Raw genomic sequence first — 24,503 nt, 5'->3', positions numbered from 1 at the left:
ACCGCAACAATGCACTCGATTCATAATTATTTTTTCTTTTCTTGCCATCACGATTATTACTCTCTTGTTTTTCTAATTTTTGTTTGTCCACATGTGCAATTAGGAAAATAGTCCTACTCGCCTGCCGGAAGATACGGACCAGTTTTAATCTTCTGCACACCCCTACCTCTGCTTGCACCAGGTGCTCAAAGTTTCTGTCTTTAAGATATGGGAGACAAGCAGGAGGGCGTTGGGGGCCCTAACTCGGCCACTCAATGACTTCAGCATCTTCTCCGCTATGCTTCTCAACCAGCTTGGCCACAAACCGGATGGCCCTCGGCAGTGGCAGTGGCGACAGTTGAGGGTTTGATGGCTTGCTGTCCTACTTCGGGATTGTTGAGAATGTGTACCTCTTCATTCACAGATAATATAATTGTAACCACAGAGCAGAGAGTTGCACTAACGCTGTACGCCTATTCAAGTATCAAACACACCCCACCTATCCAAAAAAAAACACACCCCGAAGATTGCTCCGGAGCCATGCATGGCCGTGTGCTTCTGATTTAACAGATATAAGCACCGTATAAACAAGGCCTAAAACATAGGTACAAGAAATCCATATCATTCATGGGCTAACAGATTATATCAGGGCTGAATCGATCTAAGCAGGAGAACTTGAGTATATGAAAGAGGAAAATCGGGGCCCAGACAGGAAGAAAGAGCAACTGCAGTATCAGTTATGGCACCATCGTTACCTCGCTGTTCAGGCCACTTCAAGATACATCAATTATTGGGCAAATCGAAAGTTAAAAACACTGTCGTATCTCAGCTACAAAAAATCTCACGTGAAATCCTTTGGAGGAGAAAAATATCGCATATCAGGCGCTGAATATTCGACCCAGGCGCAGCAGCTAACACAACAGCTTATAAATTGACATTCCTCGAAAAATTAAACATAGTAACCGGTGAAGGTGAATCCTCTTCCCACGATCTCACCTGCACAGAACCATGCAAAGCATTCGAGCCCAAAGAGGGCAGCAATTCCTGCATCCTCAACCTTCAGCTCCGGCCTACTCTTCCACAAGTGCTTGACGTAGTCCACTTCCTTCCAGAAGGATTCACAACGCCCAGGAATACTGTAAAATAGTATATGACCAAAAGAATACATCAGAAAAATAATGGAAGCCGAGCACATCTGTTTCTGCAGAGGACAAACCAAACTCTCATATTTTCTAAGAAATGCTTGGTAGATGTTGAGGCCTACTTATCAAAGTTAACATTAGAAGCAGGAACGACTTATCAGGCTTTACAAGCAAGCATTTGCAAAAAAGTGCCACAAAACAAGTCAAGTTGCTGGAACAGAGAAGCCAACATAAGCAGGAATAAATGCTTGATTCTACATGCTCTACACTAAATACCGAGTTGATCAACGTTTTACTTGTTTACAAAACCCACACAGGTGTATCAAGACGCTAACGAACACTAAAGCCATAGAGATAAACACAGAAAATTTCAGGTTGACATATTGGATAACACAAGAATCTCCATGCTTTCTCATACAAAGGCGATCCTCCAATTGTCAAAAGTACTTGAGCATCAACTGTTTGGATCAAGGTACCTTGAACTTAACAAGTGTAATGCATTTCAGAAAGTACCGTAATAATTTTAAATTTTTTAAAAGTTTCATGGGAACCCAACAAGACCAGTAAAAGGAAAATAAATAAAAAGCCATGTCATAGGAGAAGAAAGGGATGTTACCTAGCAAGGCGAGTGTAAAACAATTGCTTTGACAATTCGTTACATTTCTCAACAGTTGGTGGCTCCTGAACATATTGCTTATTCTGTACCAGCAACTGCTTGTAGTAGGCAGTTCCATGCTTGGAAACAAACTGAGATGCTTGACAGGCCTTTGATTTCAATTGATGCAGCTTTGACGCCATCAGCTCACCTGTCAAGCCTGGGCACGAGAAAACCAAAACTGTTAGAGAGGTAGACAATAATCAAAGCATTACACATAAGAGCCTCAAAAAATATCATGCTGAAAGGTAATAATAAAAGAGCCTGAAAAGTCTAATGATTCCGGCATATACAATGCTAGAAGCAAAACACCATGTCCCACACTTTACAGTCCAATCATCGATATGTACAGTCATAGCCCTTGTCTATTCATAATATAAAGTACAAAAACCAAATATCTTTTTCTGATTCCCCTATGTATTGCCTAGGCAACCTGATGAAGCACAAGAACAGAATGGCTAGCAACATATGAAAAAGGAAGAATTTTAAAGCTTGAAGAGTTAAGAAGGCTCCAGCAAGCTACATTTAGCTCCAAAAGGCAAACTAGGCAGAGAGGCGACAATAAGATGGATGATGGAACTATTTCTGGTAGCGCAGGAACGAAGACCACATATACAGCACCGAACTTCGTAATCATGCCCATTTCATGCTAATTTCTGAAATATATAAGCATGCCATTACGAGATAGCTTCATGCTAGGTGCAAACATTAGCGGGCACAAATCTTCCAGTCTCTACACAAAAGTTGCCACAAACTCAAAAAGCAAAGTCCAACTGAGTAAAACCGAAGCTTACAACATCTTTATTATCAAACTCATAACTTGACAGAGCCATCAAAGCAAAAGGAAATGACTGCAAAAGCCACCCAGTTCAAAGAAACACAGAGTGATGTGAGCGGTCAACAATTACGTTTGACTCCAGTTCAGCAGCAGCAATTTCAACCGATCAGATATTTTCCAACACAAATTCGAAATATCGTATCCACACAATTAGCAAAACAGCCTAAAGCATTGGTCCTTCGAGAGCTTAAATCCTCATAGCAGGTCGACAGAAAAAAAACAAAGGTGCATTTCGCAATCAGCGCCTCCACTGAACCACTGAGGCAAGCGAACACGGTTCGGATCGCACCGACCCAACAACGGAGCTCCATCAACGGAGCAACCGAGGAAACATCGAAAAGAAACGCGAGATCTGAGAACTACAACACGAGGCGAAATCGAACGGATTACTCGATCGACTGAGGAAGACCGCAATGAGGGAATTACTCGGAGTCAATCAGCAGAAACTCACCTCTGTCTCGCCGACTTGAATCTGAATCTGCTTTTCACGCCGCTGCCTTGCTCGTCAATCAGAGCTGCGGAAGGACGGGGAAGAAGAAGAGGGTAATGGCATTAGGATCAGTGGTTTTTGTTTTTGATTTTTTGTTTTTCATATTCTTTATTTAAATAAAATAATATAAATAAATTTTCTTAAAAAAAAAAAGAGAAATTAATTTTGAGGGGTATTTTCGAAAATAAAGCCCGACCTTATGCCATTTATCTATTTCTGAGTTGAGGCCTGCTAAATTTGGGCCTTGAGGCCCGAGTTTACGGCCCAGAGAAGAGGCTCACTGGTTTCGTGTTGAAGCATTTTCAATCACCGATCCAGTGATCCCTCCTCTTTTTTTCTTTTTCTCTCTCTTTTTTTTTATCCGGTAATTTCCTTGGGGAAATTAAACTTCTATTCCTAAAGTTTAATATTTAGGTCTTCGTAACGAAAAGTCTTCGGCATATTTACGTGTACATAGAGTATGTTGTGAAGGATGTGTTCCAAAAATATATAGTTCAAAACATCAGATGATTATGAAAACGTATACTCGTCAATGGGTTTAACGTACCTTGCAATTGAAATACGACTTGACGAATTGATCGAGGAAAAATGTTCTCGAGAAAAAAACACTTTTGTTTGGATTGAAAGTTGTGGAGGATTATGAAGGGATAGGTTATGGAAAGAATTATAATAATCTAGAGAGATTATGGAGGGATAACTAATCCCATCATAACCATTCGTAATCTTTATATTTTAATCTCACAAATTTGATGTGTTTAATCGAGTATCGATTTATTCCTCCTTTTTCCAGAAGAAATGGTTCAGTGCCTCCACAAGCGCGATGCACACTCTTTGGATTCCATAAAGCGTTTAAGGGCATCATCTTCTCTCTTGATTTCGAAGGCGAGGCTGACCACGCCTTCCGGCCTTCTCTTCATGCTCTCTTGATAGCTCCGGAGTGCTTCAAATACCCATGTCATCTCGTGGTCTCTTGCCCTGAGACCCTTCAACAGAAACCTGATCTTGCTGTCAACTCTTCTGAAAAGCTAGCAGGGGTGAGTTCGGGATGGCAATCATCGGTCATCGTTGAACCTGAGAATCAATGGCATAAGAGTTAGCAGGGGTGGGTTTATATGTTAAAGTTGGAGACAGTTATATGTTTAAGGATTTGGTCCTCTCATTAAACTCATCAACTTGGAGCCTCCCAGATGAGCCCCTTGATCCCCTTTCAGTTTTTTAGAGACCCATTCTCAAGTTTTGCCAAAACAGCAACCGATGAAACCACACGCGAGAATCACTGTCTCCTCGAAGACTTCTTCAATTCTTTTCAGTTTTCATGAGAAGTCGAGACCACTTCTTCAGTTCCCCTCATGTCAGATTCTGCGGGAAATGTGCGAAGCAGCTCTTTCACTCCTTCAGTCAGCTCTTAATAGCAGAGTATGTAAACGAACATTTCATTTGTTGATAATTGAAATCTATGGTTAAGCTGGTTAAACAGAAAGAGGACATTGGTTCCCCTAACCTGCGCAGTTCAGTCACAAAAATGACTAACTGGTAATTGCAAATATCGATTTCAATGCCCTTCTGAAAAGCCAGAATTCCATATAAAAATACTTGTCCATAAGCAGATTTTACATATCAGACAGAGCTTGAAAAGGTCCACACCCAGACACTTTGTATCATAGTGGAAATTCTGCCTATCAGTGTAAGAAATATGTGAAATATCAGATAGCTGATAATGATACAAGGGTAACCCTCAAAATAAATAAAAATAATGATACAATGGTGACCCTCTGAATAACAAAAATGAAGTATGTATAAGAAGTCAATCTATTATTATGATTTGTTGAATATAGATGATTTGTAAAGATGATTAACCAATGCCAACTATAGATGATTTGTTGAACATACTCCAACTCATATAAAATACACTAAAGTAGCAAAGCAGGAAAGAATGACTTGGGAATGCAATAATTTTGTAATGACTATTTTTCGAGCACTATGAATAAATTTGTCATAATCATGAGCAAATAAATCATATGTTCAAAAATGAGATTGGGCAATCATTTAACAAAGCAATCACAGCCTTTTCGCAGTACAGTAACTTTCTCATGAGGCATTTCACCAGATGAGCTGCAGACAAGCTAATTGTAAAAGCTTACAGGGGCTCTTTACATGGACCATTTCTCACAGCATGCAAGAAAAGAAAGGAGGACATTTTATAGAATAAAGACCAAATAGGGAAATATTTAGCGATAATCAAGATGTAAAAACTAACAAGTAATAGGTTAGCACGAGCTGGGAGAAGTGTTATGACCTCTTCATTTGTATTCTTCTAAGGGTTTGAGAGTGGATGCACACCAGATTGGTATTTTATCATATGATAGTATGGCATCCTGCTAGCCGAAGATTTTTCGGTGGTGTTTGGTTTCATAGTAGAATTTTAAAATCAGATTTTGATTTTGATTTTGAGTGGTATAAATGGGGCCCACCATTTGACTTTGTATGAGTTATGTTGTTTTATTGTGGGAAAAAATGATAAAAATGGGACCCACTCTTTGACTTTGTATGAGTTATTTTGTTTTGTAGTGGGTAGAATTAAGTTAGAATTGTGATTTTAAAATACAATTGCGAAACCAAACAGCCCGATGTGTCTGTTCAATGGTCCCCTTCCTTCTTTCTTTTTTTTTATAACAAGGGGTTTCCTTGCTTCGTCCAACTAATCCACTATAACTATTTTCATTTATGCTATCAATACTCTATAACAGGGGTGACAATTCGTGTCGTGTCGTGTTTATACGTGTCGTGTCTAAACGGGTTCGTGTCATCAAAGTCATAACCCGTACACGACACGATTATTAAACGGGTTAGGTTTTGGAAACCCATACACGACACGTTTATATCCGTGTCAACCCGTTTAGACACGTTTAAACCCGTTTATCGAAACGTGTCATAATAGGTACACGTATATACGACTCGATTATAAACGTTATCAGGACACGTTAACACAACTTGTTTATCCGATCAACTCAGTTACCCGGATACATTAACAAGACATGTTTATCTGATTAACTCGTTTTTCCGAACACGTTAACATGGCATGTTTACACGTTAACACGACATGTGTTGGATTGGATGAAAGAAAGGAAAATAAATTAGGTTAGGGACTTAGGAAGTTAGGATTACATGAGGATATTTTGGTAAATCCAAATACATAAACGAACGGGTTACATGATTATAGTAACACGATTAAACATGTTTAAATAAACAGGTTTAATCGTGTATAATCGGGTTACACAGGTTCAACCCGATAAGACACGCTTATTAATCATGTTTAAACGGGTTGGACCCGTTTAGACCGATTATCAAAAATGTCCAACCCAAACCCGTTTAACTTCGTGTCGTATCCGTGTCGTGTTATCGTGTCGTGTGAAATATTGCCAGCCCTACTCTATAAGACAAGTTTATCAAAAACCAAATCTCACCCTACATGAAGAATGCCATCCTCTCTCCACCGAATGAGACATTCTCTACAAGTATTTGGAATCTGGGGACTCCGCATGAATAACACTTGCCCCTGTATCTCTCTGCCAGCCTTTCTCCTTCATCATCATAAATGTTACCTTCTTCAGCATAAATGTTGGACAACGGCACGTATGGCTCAATGTCTGTCGGGTCCAACTCGATCAATCGCTTGGCCTCAGAGCTTCTCTGGGTTCCAAGTTAGAGTGGTGGCGGACCTAGCTTCTTCTCCAAGCCTCTTCTTTATCAGCTCATTCTGAGTCTTTCATTAGACCTGCCCGAGCAAGGAGGTCTACCAGGCAGCCAAAATGTTCAACTTCGGGCTCTATCTCATAAACTTGGTTCATCTTGTTGAAATAATACAAGCAGTCGAAGACCATATATATTAGGGGTGTGCACGGGTATCGGGTATACCCGGAACCGGTCGGAACTTACCCGTTAGGGTAGGATCCGGGTAGCTCGTATTGAAAATAGGCTAGGGTTCGGGTATCAAAATAAAGAACCGGTGACATCCGGTTCCGGTTCTGGTTCCAACCTACTGGGTACCCAGAACCGAAATCGGAATCGGTATTCGGAACCGGATGTAAAAAAAGAAAGAAAAAAGGAAAGAGTAAAGTTAGTGATGAGCGGCTTTGTGCTTCATTTAGCAGATCAGAACACGGGAAGGGAAGTGAAGGGGCATCGTGCGCCATTCCCTTCCACTAAACCCTACCAGGTTCTCTCTCCTCATCCTCCCCTCCGTCGACTTCCTCTCTTCCTTGGCGTTTTGGTGTTCCTCTGATCTGCAGAAAATGTCTTCCGGCTTAGACATATCCCTTGACGGCATCATTCGGAGCAACAAAAGCTCCCGCTCTGGTCCCTCCTCGATCTCGAGGCCACGGAGGCGGACCCGGCCCTTCCCGCCGCTCCCACAACCCTAACCCCTACTACCGCACTGCCGCTCAGGTCAGCTAGTCAAACCTCTTCTTTCTGCATCCACTACCTTACTGTTCTCTAAACCTTGCGATTCGAGCTCCGAGAAGCATGTGAAATTGATTGATGGGATGTTGCCCATGTCGTTGTGGGTGATTTTCAGGTAGAAGTATCCCATGCTCGGTCGGTTCTTGAGATATTTGATGCAATAAGCCATACAAAGGGATCAACAGTCATCAGAATGTTGCAGGATTATCTCGGAGACAAAGTTTTTCAGGTAATGGTGTTTGTCTTAGTTTAATAACTATTGTACTTCCATTGTTATTGTAGGACCCATCCACTGATACCTTTGTTGCTTGTTATATACTTAATCATAGAAATCACTGAGCTCGTATATAATAAAGATATGCGTGGAAGAATGCGAAAACTGAATATCTATGGAATGTTCTTACTAAGGAAATTGGTTTCAAAGTGAATGCCATGATGAACACTTGGACAAAGCGTAAAGGTTATCCCGTCATGCTCTGGCTTCATTTATTTTCCCTCAAAATGGCATGGTATGCAGTTCGTTGGAGATGCTCAGGTGCATCCCGATTTTGGGTCTTTCGAGTTCAATCAAGTTGTCGCTTGACTTTCATTATCGGAGTTCTAGTTTTTGTCTTGAAATTGCTTAGTCCTGAAATTTCTAGTTCTAGTTTCGAGTTCAATTAAGTTGTTGATTTTTGTTTTATTTAGCGAATAAAAAAAATTACACTGTTATTGTAGGATCCACTGATACCTCTGTTGCTTGTTATATACTTAATCACAGAAATCACTGAGCTCGTATATAAAAAAGATATGCGTGGAAGAATGCGAAAACTGAATATCTATGGAATGTTCTTACTAAGGAAATTGGTTTCAAAGTGAATGCCATGATGAACACTTGGACAAAGCGTAAAGGTTATCCCGTCATGCTCTGGCTTCATTTATTTTCCCTCAAAATGCCATGGTATGCAGTTCGTTGGAGATGCTAAGGTGCATCCCGATTTTGGGTCTTTCGAGTTCAATCAAGTTGTCGCTTGACTTTCATTTATCGGAGTTCTAGTTTTTGTCTTGAAATTGCTTAGTCCTGAAATTTCTAGTTCTAGTTTCGAGTTCAATTAAGTTGTTGATTTTTGGTTTTATTTAGCGAATAAAAAAAATTACAGGTTCCAACGGGGTAAGGTCTGGTCCCAAAATCTTGGAATCTGTAAGGGACAGGGTAGAGTCCGGGTATCGTGAAAAATATAAGGTACTCGGAACCGATCACCTCTAATATATATCAGCATGGGCACAGGCAGATAGAACGTAGATAAAAGTAGTACATTGGGCATAGGACCTTTCTTCTCCATCTCCGAGAACAATTTAAGGGCTTCCTCAGCACGGGCGTGGTTCCCGTACCCCAGTATCATCGAGTTCCATGACACTTCATCGAGTTCCATGGCACGGTGTTCCTGTCCAGCATTCCTTCAAGAACCCCTTGGTCCCACATTTTGCATACATTGTCAAAAAGCAGTTGAAAGCAAGGCATCCGATCGAATCCCACTGTTCTCGGTATAAGACTGAACAGAATTGCATCTATCAATATCTCCTATATATGTTTGAGCATGCAGTCACTAGAATTCCCAGCCCTTGCGAAGCCATCGACCATGCAGTTCCTTGAGACAACATTTTTAAAAAGGGCATTCCGTTAAGCAAATATTTCTCGCATACCTTCGATCATATTCATCGAAGCCCAACTGACAACACCCAACACAAACCCCGAATCAAACACGTCCCGGACACACACCCGACCTTCCCAAAGAAAGAACGGGTACATGTGAATCAACAAGTTCCTCACAATTGAAAGATCCGACCCGAATTGTTCGCCCACGAGCCTTTTCCCCTTTCCACCAATGACCTAATCTCCTTCACACCACACCTGATCACGAAGGGAAACGTGTAATAGAATAACAAGAAAAATTTCAAAAAAAAAAAATTGGTTGATACACCCAGGCGTGGATGTCCTTGGGTAGTGAAATTGCCCCCTCCTCGCCATGACCGTACGTCTCCGAAGAGACAGACCATGTGGGATGTAAGCGTAGCTCTCACAGTGGGCTGATGGGCCAATCAATAACTATTATGTACCCAAGAATGGACTGGAGGCCCATGAAGTCCCTCCTGACAATATTTTATTTAATGAAAATATTTTTTTTTCCGTTTCCACGAACCTTGAGTTTAATAATTTTCTTCATTGATTTTTATTTCTTGGTTGAACTTTCATTTGTTGAATGATATTTTAAAGCAAACTTCAAACAGGTTGTTTCAATATTGATTTTTTCAGTAATTGAAACACTTTTTTTGAACCCCACGCGTTCAATATTTCTTCTTTCTTCTTATTGCACAATTCAATGATGATCCTTTTTTCTTTTTTTATGATATGAATTTTGAGTTCAGTAGTTATTCATTTTATTTATTTGCTTTTGTAAAGCTCGATTTAATTAGTCATGACAATGGTAACATCAATGATAATTTCTACTATCAATAATCAACTTCATTTATAAGTGTGTATTTTAACTTTCACCATACTTTATTTCATATTTGGACAAATATACAGTAATTTTTCCGTTTGATTAATCTTTTTTAACTTTTGAACTGCTTTAATTTCATAATGATCATATAATGTTTGAGGGTAGATATAATTTCATATATTAATGATTTAAATACCTTTATATATATATATATATATATATATACACTAAACATGGAGCCCCACGTGATAGAACATGATAAATTTTTTTTAACAATTTTATAACATAAATAAAAAAGTGCTAATAAAATTTATGGAAGCATCTAAGAAATAAGAACTCAAAAAACAGTGAAAGATGAAACTAGCAATCTTCTAATGGTGGTTGGCTGTTTCGAATTTTTGGCTAATTGGAGCCAGAGGAGCAAGCGGCTCAATTTATAAGAATAAAAAGATTTCTTTCGGATTCTATGAAAATATATATCTCATACATGTATCTGTCTATGTTCACATTTCAAAGGAGATTACGTTGTTGAATTTTAGACTTCGTTATAAATAATTAATCGGTAGCTTCACTGCACTACATAATAATGTGATAAATCACATAGGAAAGAAAACAGCATATTCGAGATTTGATACATACGATTGATTTATTATCGTCTAATAAACATATATATAACTGCTGCTCGATAATATATAAATTTAATTAAATACAATTTAAGAATATATATATAACATATATAAACATATATAACATATATATGTGACTACTATATATATAGATATGGATATATAGGATTACGGAGTTACAATATGTGTGTGCGCGAACTGTATATATAATAGAAACGTATATATGTGTGTGACTTCAAATATATATGTGTGTGCAAATTTCAAACATTCTAGAATGATAAATCTCAACAGTCACCGCTATCGGGGCCTCTTGAGTTATATAAATTGAATAAGACAATGTATTCAATGAAAGGAGAGCTTAAAGTGCAGCCAAGATCGATATACAATCAGCACAGGATAGATACTTTGGATCAAAATAACAGCTAAAATAAAGAGCTTTCATATTGTTTCCAAAGCCATCATCAGTTTTTCATGAACATTAAAATGGTATTGCTCAGAACGGTAAGGATGTTGCTCTTGGAAGAAAACAGTCCTTGGCGATATGCTCGATCTGATCTAACAGAGCAATAATGCGGCTTACTGTGACCGATCGATACCACAGCAGATGCAATTGCTTATGTGGGCACCAAGATGCTTCTTTGCTTCAGCCAAATCAACCTTTAGTACACCAATAGCTTCCGTGACTCACTGAATAATCGCAAAATCTGAAGGATACAAACAAAGAATTAGCATATTAGAAAATAAAAGTGTTTGGAGTGCAAGCAGCTAGATTGACCCAACAAAGAGAGGAGAAAAATGGCCAATAATAGTAGGTAATTCATGCAAAGCCAGCGTCAATGCATCGTGTATGCTTTTCCGAATGAACCACAATGCCAAGAATCAGCTTCTGTCTTAAGACTGCTCTATAATGTGCACTTTTGAAAACGATTTTGCTATTTATAATATATGACAAAGACTCTTGATAAAATGTAAATGGTCTTTTTGAAAATTTTGTAAGATTCTAATTTCCATTTCTTGGTAAATAATTCCAGAGTATATTAGATTACATAAGCATAATAATTGTTGGAGCAATATTTATAGATATTTATAGATTATGCATTATTATATATTCTTTCATTGTGTGGGGTTGGGGCATGTACAACATGTGCAGCCGGAGGGTTACGGCTGGGTAGCAAGGCAGAAAATAATTTGATTTCAAATTTCAGATTCTAATTTTCAAAAGACTTTTTGAGTAAATAATTTCAGAACATTTTGTTTTATTTAGAATTTTATAACCGAATATCATTAATTTCAAAAGATGTTGTTTGATTTTGGAAGATTTCATTAATTTCGGAAGATTTTATGGATAATTTTATAATATAAAAAAAAAAATAAAAAAATAAATTAAAAATCTGAGAAAATTTCATTCAGAATCGGAGTATTTTAAGGCTTATCTGACCGAGTCCAACTCGTACCCTGCTTTCATATAGATATAGATATAGATATACATAAAATCTTAGGTATTACTATTACTATCTTAGAATCCCAAGATGACAGGTCAGGCATGAAGGCGAGCTTTGGGATAAGCATGTGTCAGCTAGAGCAAGTACAAGAGCACAAGCCAAGTGAATCCAACAAGCCATGCAAAGTCTGTTATTGCATGTCCATGGAGGAGAAGTCGAGCTCTTAGGCGGGCTGCATGTGGAATAAGAAGCCACGACCGTTCATATCCTATAAATCTATTTAGAAGATGATCCAAGTTCAAAGGGCTGAATTCAGTTGCTTTTCAATAACTTAGGCTTATTTCATTTTGGGCTCATTACACTTAGGATTTATTTTAGTCAAGCTCATTAGCCCATTTAGGTTATCAACTAGTATCTCTTTATAAATAGGCATGTGGCCTCCCTAGAAAAGACAGATCAGTTTTAATTCAACTTTGTGAGAGAGATTTTCTCCGAGCTGTTGCTCAGCAACTTTGCAGATATTGCAAGTGTGATAACTTGTGATTCCCGACATTTATAATATTGATTTCTAGCTTTTTATAGCTAGCGGGTCAATATTTCGTTTATAATATTGGTTTTTGGCTCTTTATAGTCATCGAGTCAATATTCCCTATCCTTGAAACTTTCATTGGACGATCTCGGGTTTAATCTCATTCTATTGTTGTTGGGTCTCGCGGCAGGTTCGTCAAGGTTCGCATCATTTGGTATCAGAGCTTTGGCTCCAATCCAAGTTTCACTTATCCTATTTCGTTTTTTGTTATCCATTGTTCTTAGGGTTCGTAAATCGTTGATAGAAGTTGTGATTTTTATTGGCTGATTCCAACTGTCCTAAAGAACCCTAACGTTTCAGCTTATCTTATTGGAGATCCAAAAAAAAATACATAGGAAAAAAAAATTCGTCCAAAAAAAATATAGAGGAAAAAAAGTTGAAAAAGAAGAAGAAAGGAAAGAGCAATTGTTTGCGAAATATTTTCTTTTGGGGTAGAAGAAGTTTCCTTAGATATCACTGCTAATCAAGTGAAGTAGGGAATTCCAAAAGTTTCCGATTATTTTCTTCCATATCTGCCATTATCCCTGAATTACATTCTTTTATATATACTTGTTTACTTTGATGGACCATTGGCATATTAAGTGCAGTTGGGAAATTTAATATTGTTTCCTTTCAACTGAATATTTTCCTATCACATTCCTTTCTTGTCTCTTAGAATCATTCATTCCTTCCATTTCGATACTTTCCATAAACCTCTTGTTTCCTTATTCCCACAAATCTTACTTGTACATCTCAATTATTTCGTTAACTTCAACTATCGCATTATTTCCTTTCTCATTTAGGTTTGGATCCTAAATTTGATTCAATTTTTGAAATCAATGATTATAAGTACTTTGGGCTAATCAACTGATTTTACTCTTGCGATTGAATTGCTTAGTTTCTTAGGAACTTTGAGGAGAAAATCTAGAGAGAAAAAAAGGCAAGAGTGGTAAGTATATCAGAGGGTAAAAGCCTAAAATTGAGTGAAACACGAGTGTTGAGTGACATTAATTTGAGTGCAAACACGTGAGCGAGTGGTTGTGAGGTCTATCTCTATTTTCTAAAGTTTCACTTGCAGATTTCATCATGCCATAAGAAAGCAGTGGAAATGATCAGAAAAACGGAGGAACTGATTACAACATGATGATCCGAGATATGCAGCAACAATTTGAGCGCATGAATGTGATGGTTGATTTGATTTAGGATCGGTTAGAAAGGCGAGACAAGCGGATTGAACAGTTGCTAGATGACTATGACAAAGCTTCCGGTTCATCTTCTTGTAATTGAAGTGGGGTTCTTTGACGAAAAAAGAAGAGAAAATAGCTTTGAAGCTAATCAAAGAGAAACTCACAACCACGTTTCAACCCAATGACAATGAGAAAGGTCATATTGCTTCTCAATTCCTGGACAGCGATTGTCGGAACGCAACGCTATTGCAGCTTCCACCTAACCAAATGGATGAAGAGCAACTTCAAATCAAGCATTCCATTGGCAAGAAAAGTGAGGAATTCAAGAATGTCTTTCTCGAGCAAATGACTCCAAAACAGTCACCAATCAAGTCGGTTGTCATAGATTCGAGGACGAATCCTTTTGAAGAGAGGGGGAATGATATGATCCAGCTAGAGGACCCTTCGCAGGGGCCTGAGGAAGAATTCCAGGATGACAGGGTCGGGCATGAAGGCGAGCTTTAGGATAAGCATGTACCAGCTATAGCAAGTACAAGAGCACGAGCCAAGCGAATCCAACAAGCCATGCAAAGTCTGTAATTGCATGTCCATGGAGGAGAAGTCGAGCTCTTAGGCGGGCTGCATGTGGAACAAGAAGCCACGACCGTTCATATCCTAGAAATCTATTTAAAAGATGATCAAAGTTCAAAAGGCTGAATTCAATTGCTTTTCAATAACTTAGGCCTATTTCATTTTGGGCTCATTACACTTAGGATTTATTTTAGTCAAGCTCATTAGCCCATTTAAGTTATCAGCTAGTATCTCTCTATAAATAGGCATGTGGCCTCCCTAGAAAAGACAGATCAGTTTTCATTCAACTTTGTGAAAGAGATTTTCTCCGAGCTGTTGCTCAGCAACTTTGCAGATATTGCAAGTGTGATAACTTGTGATTCCCGACATTTATAATATTAGTTTCTAGCTTTTTATAGCTAGCGAGTCAATATTCCGTTTATAATATTAGTTTTTGGCTGTTTATAGTCATCGGGTCAATATTCCCTATCCTTGAAACCTTCATTGGACGATCCCGGGTTTGATCTCATTCTATTGTTGTTGGGTCTCGCGGTAGGTTCGTCGATGTTCGCATCAGAATTATATTGAAATGTTAGCTACATATATAGAGGACTTCATCAACAATAAATTATAGAGGACATTTTTCTCATGGAAAAAATGTGTGGAACTCGTTGGTCCGACAAAATATTTTGCATGCATCATTTAATCTTCTTCTTTTTTTTTTTTGCTTGCATCATGTAATCTTAACTATTGTTGTGTTGAAGGATAGTTCCTTTTACGTTGTATTGTTGCATTATTACTTACTTTAGTGTGCGCACCCGAATTTCGTCTCGTCGGGGCACGCATGCGCGCGCCTAAATGTAACGCGGCTTCGGAGTGTCCACCTTCCAGGGGACGCGCGACGGACGCACGTGAGAAGGAGTCGCCACTTGCCATTTTAAGACCCGAAGGTCGAGGGCCGGCAAGTTACCCGGGTCTAGGGGTACGGGGTACACCTAAGATGCTAAGGCAATGGTCTGTACGGAACCGAAAATTCCGAATTCGGGGGTTCTATTACGTGTGGGCCTATATCCCACACGCCCTTTCGGTAATCTAGCTTGTCTAGACTTGCCATTTTAATTTAATTACCACTTTATTAAGTTTTGCTCATCTTATGCGTTTTGACACCGTAAATTCGAAGAAACACTCTGACCGTCCACTCTCCGACCGGGATTTTACATGAATAAATGTATAATGTAAAACCTTACATTGTTCTCTCAAATAAATAAAAGACAAACTACAATGACTAAATCCCGGTCGGTTCGCATTCGGCCATGATTTCACTCATGCTCACCGTATAGTTTGGAAAAGACCGAAAATTAAATTAAATGCGCACTCGGTGTATGGGGGTATTGGATCTCGTGATCGACGGTTATGGGCGTTGGACCCAGTGTGAATCGAGTCCTAAGGGATCAGGCTCGATCCGCATAACAATCAAGTGCAAAAGATGTAACAAGCAAGCTCAAATAAATAATCAATGGGGTTTTGTTATCGCCGAATTTACGTGAATTAACTGATTATTACCCGAGGTATCTTGGCATACAAATCCTACCTTAAAACAAGCAAAAAGGGGTGGATAGGGTATGTAGCATTCGACATCATTTAACAGACCCGACAGACATGATGTCCATAGTCAAGTCTCGAATGAGTGGGTTATTTTTAGATTATTATGTATCGTGACAATATGGCTTTTACCAATTAAGAGTGTTTTTCACCTAAAAACTCAAAACCTAACCCTCTATTCGACTATTGCCCATGTTTGATTTAAACCGAGTTTATGATTAATTTGTTTTCCCATGTTTTGACAAATTCTATGCACAAACCTACGCTAGGATCACGGCAGGACAAGAACCGGTAATCATGCCCTTAAATCAGTAAATAAGTGTGTGCGTGAAAATCAAGATTACGTTGTACGTATCTCGATGCTTTTGAAATTGTGAATTTCGAAAAGGGCATGACTAACAGTTCTTGAACTGTCGACGCGATTACAAATTATTAATCAATTCGTGCAATCCATTTAAAGAAGTCAAGTGATTTAATTTAGCCAAATTTAACGTCCCGATTATCCCGTATGTAGAATCTTAGGTTAATTAGAAATTTGCCGAATGCTTTAATGTACGGATTTCGAGCAGTCGAGATAGCCATTAGTTGACCGCCCGATAAACTCTAATTTCCGACATGGTCACATAATTACAAAAATGAAATATTTAAATGGGGCACATGCATTGTTGGTGGGTGATCCCAAATAGAAAAGGGCCGGATATTTTAGAAAATGTCTAGGGGACTAAATTGAACGATTTTAAAAGAGCAGGGATTGATTTGAAAATTCTAAAAAATTGGGGACTGAACTGAAAATTAAAAAAAGGAACAGAAAAAAAAATACTGAAAATGTCCTAGGACTTATTGGAAATGAATTTGAAAATCTGGACTGATCTGAAAACAAAAAAGGGGCCCCAGGACTAAACTGAAACAACTTGAAAAATTCTTAGGGATGCTTGAAAAATTCTGGGAATTTCAGGACTGATTGTAAAATAGTAAAATGACTGGGATTTGGTTGACAAGAATTTTTGAAGTTCGGGGCAGATCTAAGAAGGGTGAAAGTGGTCCCGGGACTAAACTGAAACAATTTGAAAAGTTCTTTGGGATTCTTGGAAAATTTCTGGAAAATCCAAGGACTGATTGGAAAATAATAAAATGACCGGGGCTTGATTGAAAATAATTTTGAAATTCGGGGCACATCTTAAAAAAAATAAAATACGTCCTCTGGACTGAAATGTGACAAAACAGAAAGTTCGTAAAAATCGAGTTCGGGACAAGTCCGATCACCCACGCGACTCAAGAACACTCATTTCACATTATATCCATCAAGCAAGCAATAATAATCAGGAAAGGAACCCTAATCATGCCACTAAGTCGAGAATTTACCTAGTTCAGAAAGTTGAGGGGCTTCTCTGTAAATAAAAAAGAAAAAAAATCGCCGGATGAATCGGGCCGGATCGTATCGGACCAGACCGCCCGAAGGAAAAACCGCCTGGAAGAGAAGCTGGGCCGGACAAGAGCGCCTTGGGCCTGAATGGGCCGAGCCTGCAAAGGAAGAGAAATGGGCCGACGCCCGTTAGCCGAATAGTGGCCGGGATCGGGGGGCAGCGGCGGCGGCGATTCGCGCCTCTGGACGCCGCGACGACGGCACGAGAGGGTGCGGGAGATAGCTCTGGGCACCGCTTGGGCCACGCGGTGTCTGGTTTGGACTTCACCGAGGTCGAAACGGCCGGAATCGAGGGAGTTTTCGCGATTTTCCAGCGACAGTCCCGAATCGCACCGATCTCCAAATTCTCTCAAACGAGAGCCAATTTTTCCTTTTTTCCCTCTGGGTCCTCTCCCCCCCACTAGCCGAATTGTATTTCTGTCCATTTAATTGCAATTCCATCCGCTTTCCGTTGAGATTTCGACCGGTTTTCGGGGAAAATCGCGAATACCCGCGATTTGGGCGTTCTGGGCCTGCGAGGATCGCGGGCAGCCGGCGAGCGCTGCCCGGCCCCTGCCCGGCTTGCCCGAATTTTTTTTTTTTTTAAAAAGAAGGCCGGCAGTCACGGGCAGTCGGTCAACGCTGCCCGGCCTGCCCGGCCCTGCCCGACTCTTTTCTTTTCCTTTTTTTTAACATATTTAATTTAATTAAAAATAATAATTTTTTTAAATTTTTTTTTAAAGAAAATGTGATAAATTGAGAAATGACAATTTTGCCCCCCTCAGAGCCGATGGACCGAAATTAGGTGCTGACAGCTTGCCCCTCTTTGGTTGCGTGCTCGGATAGAGGATGCAGCCAAAGACTATAGGAAGCATCTCGTTTGGTCCTGGCGACCGTTTGGCAATTCTCCTCGTTTTGCTAATATGTAGGCCTGTTGCAAAAATAGTAAAAACCATCAATTAGTAACTGTGGACGCATACTTGAAAGACATTAAGTGAGGACACGAAGTCCAAAAAGTAGTAAATGCGGACACGAAGTCCGGAATGCAATGAATGTGGACACGAAGTCCAAAATGCAATAGATGCGGACGCGAAGTCCAAAATGCAGTGAATGCGGACACGAAGTCCGGAAAGCAGTAAATGAGGACACGAAGTCCGGAATGCAGTGGACTCGGACACGAAGTCCGGAATGCAATGAATGTGGACACGAAGTCCAGAATGCAGTAGATGCGGACGCGAAGTCCAAAAAAAGGGTAAAGATGGACACGAAGTCCTGGACGCGAAGTCCGAAAAGCGGTAAAGATGGACGCGAAGTCCGAAAAGCGGTAAAGATGGACACGAAGTCCTGGACGCGAAGTCCGAAAAGCGGTAAAGATAGACACGAAGTCCTGGACACAAAGTTCGAAAAACGGTAAAGATGGACACGAAGTCCTGGACGCGAAGTCTGAAAAGTGGTAAATGTGGACACGAAGTCCTGGACGCGAAGTCCAAAAAGAAGTAAATGTGGACGCGAAGTCCAAAAAGCAGTAAAGATGGACACGAAGTCCTGGACGCGAAGTCCGAAAAGCAGTAAATGTGGACACGAAGTCCTGGACGCGAAGTCCGAAAAACGGTAAAGATGGACACGAAGTCCTGGACGCGAAGTCCGAAAAGCGGTAAAGATGGACACGAAGTGCTGGACGCGAAGTCCGAAAAGCGGTAAAGATGGACACGAAGTCCTGGACGCGAAGTCCGAAAAGCGGTAAAGATGGACACGAAGTCCTGGACGCGAAGTCCGAAAAGCAGTAAATGTGGACACGAAGTCCTGGACGCGAAGTCCCAAAAGCAGTAAAGATGGACACGACGTCCTGGACGCGAAATCCGAAAAGCAGTAAAGATGGACACGAAGTCCTGGACGCAAAGTCCGAAAAGCGGTAAAGCTGGACACGAAGTCCTGGACGCGAAGTCCGAAAAGCGGTAAAGATGGACACGAAGTCCTGGACGCGAAGTCCGAAAAGCAGTAAATGTGGACACGAAGTCCTGGACGCGAAGTCCGAAAAGCAGTAAAGATGGACACGAAGTCTTGGATGCGAAGTCCGAAAAGCGGTAAAGATGGACACGAAGTCCTGGACGCGAAGTCCGAAAAGGGAATGCGGACACGAAGTCCGAAATGCAGTAGATGGGGACACGAAGTCCGAAATGCAATGAATGTGGACACAAAGTCCAAAATGCAGTAAAGATGCGGACGCGAAGTCTAGAAGGCAGTAAAGATGGGCATGATGCGAAAATGCAAGGAATGTAGAAGCAACGACTAGTGTTAGGGAATGGCGCGGGGCGCCGAAAAGGGGCGCTTGGCATTGGGTCGTGGCTTTATTGGAATGGTGTAGTGGTAGACGTGGCTTGTATTGCCGCCGGGGTGGTTGTGCTTTGCTGGAGGCCCGCTTTGCCCCTCGGGCAGTTGTGCGTCTGATTTGTCAGAAGCCGACCCTGCTGTTGGATTGATTGTTTGTTACTCTTGCTGGCAGCTGGTCTCGCCGCTGAAGTGATTGCTTGCTGGGAATGCCCCGGTCTCGCCATTGTGACTTTTGCTTACGAGGCGGTTGCTCGTTGCCCGCCTGGGGCGGTTGCTCGTTCGCCGGTTGGGCGGTTGTTCATTTGCTATGAACCGGCGTCTTGCGATGCGGGACTCGAGCTCTGAAAGCGCCTACGTACCCTCTTGGACCGGGGATCAGAGTCTGCCGTAGTTCTTACGTTTGCTGTACCTGTGATCCTGGCATTATCAGTAAGTCATGGGGTTACTAACAATGTATAAGTACAGGTAAAAGGATGTGTTCGCGACGCATGTTCTTCAATTTCGGGTCGCCTGAGCAACCCGTAGAGAGTTCTTGCTTTGGCGATGCGAATGAGATCCCACTTTCGAAGGCCTCAATGCGAGGCCTCCAAGGCTCTTGTTGGCCATGTACGAGCATATTGAGACATTCTTAATGATACCCTAGCGGCTCTGTCGATTATTCGACGCGCCCGTCGGCTCAAGACCCTTCTCGTCAAGGTACCGTAGGGTAGCTGCGCTTATGACCCGCGTGGGGATTTTTGCCTAGATTTGATCAGACTCGGTCTGACCATTTCCAGAATGCCATGACTAGACCTCAGAAAGGAATGTCTGGGATTTCGGTTTTGTGGTAGCCTGTTGAAAGGTGGCTGTGACCCATTCTAGAGTTATGCAAAGACAAACAGAAAAGAGAAAGCTTGAGGGGAACGCGTTGCCCCAGGCTAAAAGGATACACGAGTTCACGCCTGTAGCGAGATGTACCCTTTTTCCTATATTCTTCTGTTGTGTAGGCTGTATCAAACTGCTTGGATAGCATGCTCGGTTTGCCCACTGTGCTTGAGGAGGAATCCACGCTGGACGGTTGAGCTGTGTTGGAGGGCTGATCGAGGATCATGTTGGAGTAGATAATCTGGCCACTTCCGTTGAGGATCCCTAGTCCGCACGATGTGTGAGAGACTAGGGGGTCAATTTTATCCCTCGTTTTACTCTCCTTTTGCTACGGTCACCCACCTCGGGGCCGCACCTCTCAACCTAAAGGGAAAGAGCTCTCCTTTTGCCACGACTGCCCGCCTCGGGATTTTCAGTCGTGCCTCTCTCTTGCCCTAACTTTTGCCTAGGTTGCCCCGAGGGGTTTTCGACCTAGCGGGCTCGATTCTTTTGTCTCTCGAGTTTGCAAGGGCGAAGGGTTCGAAGGATTCGACCTCTGAGTGCGTTGCGTTCTGTCTCCATCGAGGAGTTACATCTGCTGCTCCCCTTTTTTCGGGGTTTGTTGATTTCTTCTTCGAATTGGCGTTGCTAGAGTTTTAAATCTCGGGGGTGCCTTGTTTTGTTCAGTGGCGGGTTTTTCCCGCGTCTTTTCTCTCTCTCTTCATTGGCGCATTTTTCCGCTTCTTTCCGCTCTGTTTTTCTCTTGTAGTTGGGTTTGTTTTGTGCCCCATGTCTTTGTTTGAAACTCCACGATTTTGCATTGCCGAGGCCGCTTTGGTGTGCTTCGCCTCGTGGAGACTTGTTGTGTGTTACTAGCCCTATTTTGTGAGGACCGGCTTTCTTGGAAGTTTGACTCTCGCGCATTCAGAAGTCGAACTCCGTGTCATTTGCCCTTGCAAGCATCACATGTGAATTTCCCCTGTTGTCTAGGAAAAGAAAATGTCAAATTGCCCCATGTGGAATAGGGAACCGAGGTTGTCTCGGCGCGAATGTTGAACGGGGATGCCCCAATCTTCATTTGTTGAAGTGGCCCATGGTAGGCGCCTGGTGTGATGTCTCCGATCATCTCTTGTTGTTCTTTACAGTGCGTGCCTCTTGGAGGGTGCATGCTGTTGAAGCCACTGGATATTCGAGGAAGACGGTTGCATCAATGCTAAGTGATTCGCTCGATTGTCCTTGTTTTCGACTTTATAGGGGGGTACCTCATTGTCGGACACCTCCCTCGTCAAAGTATAAGGAAAGGGTCCGAGACAAGTTCTCAAGGAAGCGTGAACTCGTGCATCACTCTTCGCCTGTGGTCAATGTGCTCCTGTGAATGATGACAAAGAAGACAATGCATTAGGCGATTATGCGGGGAATATGTGGTAAGAAATATGAGGTGGTCCCATAGGAAAATCCCTTTTTGTCCCTCGCGCGACCCATGAGGTGCCACTGTAGGTGACATTTGTTTCTGGAAATCTAGTCATCACTACTCTGGAGTGGTTAGACCGTGACTAAAGTCACATGAGCATATTTTCCCTAGTTGCGAGTAAACATGCGTAGTCGTCCTAGGGAAGGCTCGAGGAGTCGGGTCCCATGAGGACATGCGAGTCGAACAGGTCCAACAGAACTAATAGGGCGTCACAAAGACTGTCCTAATGCTCCATTGAAGGATTTGATCATGTCGAGAGCCCATTTGTGGGAATGCATTTAACTTAAACTAGAAGAGAGTTTAAAGAAGACTGCGCATGTTGCCCCCGTATTCAATCGGCGACCACAACAAAGGTGGATGAGATCCATTCTTTGATCGGAGGCCTGATAGTGCTGGTATCTCCTACGATCGAGAGTTGGGTCATGCTCTGCTTGTGGAGCTGTCACTTCCGGTCTTTGCAGCGAAAGGATTAGACTTGCTTCTCGGAATATCGCTTGGGTGAATTTGAATCCAAGTCGATTTTGGATTTCAGATGAGCCTGAAAGCAGTAGATGCGAGGTGTCAAAACCTGAATGTAATAAGTGTTGGGCCGGAGCCCAAAAGCAGTAAATGCTGGGTCGGGGCCCGAAAGCAGTAAATGCAGGACTGAGGCCCGATATGGGGCCGAAGCCCGAAAGTGGGGCCAAAGCCCGATGAGGGGCCGAAGCCCAAAAGTGGGGTCGAAGCCCGATATGGGGCCAAAACCCAAAAGCCGGCCCGAAGCCTGATGCAGCAAAAGCGGGGCCGGAGCTCGATGCAGGGCCAAAGCCCGATGTGGGGCCGGAACCCAATGCAGTAAATGCGTGCTCGATAAAAAAGCGCAAGAGATGCGAAAGGAAATGTCAATGCTGAGGAACAGTGCAGGGCACTGCAAAGCGGTGACTCTGATTTTTCTTGCAGTCTTGCTTTGTGGAGCAAGGATGGGGACTTAGTGTTGAAATCCCAAGGAGCTGGATGAGAGACGTTTGTTGTATCAAGTGTGGTCGCTCAGTATTCAGGCTGTCTTCTTGTTGAGAATTTCCTGCAATGGGAAAAGAAAACAATGAAAGAGCATAAACGGTTCAAGATTTCAATGCAAGAGTGTAGGGAAGCGAACTGGCCTGGTAGGTGTCGTGCGAGCACACTAAGAGACATGCATTGATATGTTGAGCATGCGTGTATGAGTTGGTGTGAACATGCTTGGACATGTGTGAGGCGCGCTTAGTCGCTAGTAGATGCGCAAGGTCTTGCGGAGAGATGTGCATATGATCACGCGGTGATGCTCTCCGCGAAGGTTGGCACGACTCGCCGGTCATGCGGGGTGAGTTGGGCCCATTCTTCGATCGGCAGCGTGATCGTGTTAGAAGCTTCGTGGCGGGTGGGCTGGGACATGCTATGTTCGTTGGAACTGTCGCCTGTGATCTTTCGTGGAGGGACGGTTGGTCTTGAGTGTTTGGAGTCCAAGGAGGTAGCAGAGAAGTGTTTCCTGTCTCGATTGTGGCAGTTTTGGATTCATGTTGCCTTCTTGTTGGGTATTTCCTGCAATGGGGAAAGGGGAACGATGAAAGAGCAAACTATGTTCGGAATTTTAACTCAAAAGCGTAGAGGATCGAACTAGCCTTGTAGGCGTCGTGCGAGCGTGCCGGGGGTGTATGCACGAATTGGTGTATGCCCTAGAGGCAATCTATAATCAGTTCTGTAATATGATATCTATTTCATTATATTACGAGGCATATCTGTTATTGTGTAGATTGCGCTAAATATGATTTTACACAATAATGTCCTTGGAATAGTAGGTTCAATAGGCATCAAGTGTGACTTGATTGTGAGATCCTATAATTAATGAACATTATTCCTAAATGTCCATAGTCAAAGTATTATCGTTAATTAGGACAACGATAATACGGTTAGACTAGTGTGAGTGTTGATTGATGACCAAGTCTCATAGGTCATGGATATGGAGATATCAAATCACACCACATGTATACATTAAGAGTAATGTGTATTGGACTGACCCACCATGAGATTGCTACATGGGTTGTTACGTGACTGTCATTAGCATATCTCAAAGTGACTATAGTGTAATGGTCCTTTGACTTGAGGTCACCATAGATTCCTACATGTAATGTCATATACTTTGATACTGTCAAACGCCACTGTAACAAGATGGTTATAAAGACAGTTATTGGGTATACCACAGAGCATGGAGAGGAATGTGAGTGATCAAAATAGAATTTGTCCCTCCTACGAAACGGGAGCGATATCTCACGGCCACTTGGTGGTTAAGTCTAAAAGTGTATGCATACCCAAATGAGTCGATATAACGATATCGAGCTCATTTGTTCTGATAGACTTAACCGGTAAACCAAGAAAGAGAAATATTGAGCCATACAAGGATGTCATCGACCATGCCTTGGGC

At 41.7% G+C, this 24,503-nt stretch overlaps 1 protein-coding gene across 1 annotated transcript; it reads right to left on the bottom strand.

Annotated features, from left to right (window-relative positions):
* Positions 1-663: 663 nt before the first annotated feature.
* LOC116193867 lies at positions 664-3,199 on the bottom strand. Its single transcript, XM_031522612.1, has 3 exons — positions 3,066-3,199; positions 1,738-1,936; positions 664-1,115 (listed from the first exon to the last, which is right to left on the bottom strand). Exons 2-3 carry the CDS (start codon positions 1,917-1,919, stop codon positions 929-931), a joined length of 369 nt encoding a protein of 122 aa, XP_031378472.1. The 5' UTR covers positions 1,920-1,936; positions 3,066-3,199; the 3' UTR covers positions 664-928.
* Between the last annotated feature and the right edge of the window lie 21,304 nt (positions 3,200-24,503).

The sequence above is a fragment of the Punica granatum genome, chromosome 2, assembly GCF_007655135.1.
Source record: "Punica granatum isolate Tunisia-2019 chromosome 2, ASM765513v2, whole genome shotgun sequence".
Taxonomy (NCBI): Eukaryota; Viridiplantae; Streptophyta; class Magnoliopsida; order Myrtales; family Lythraceae; genus Punica; species Punica granatum.
The sequence above is the reverse complement of the archived record's forward strand: the minus strand, read 5'-3'. Positions and strand labels throughout refer to the sequence as shown.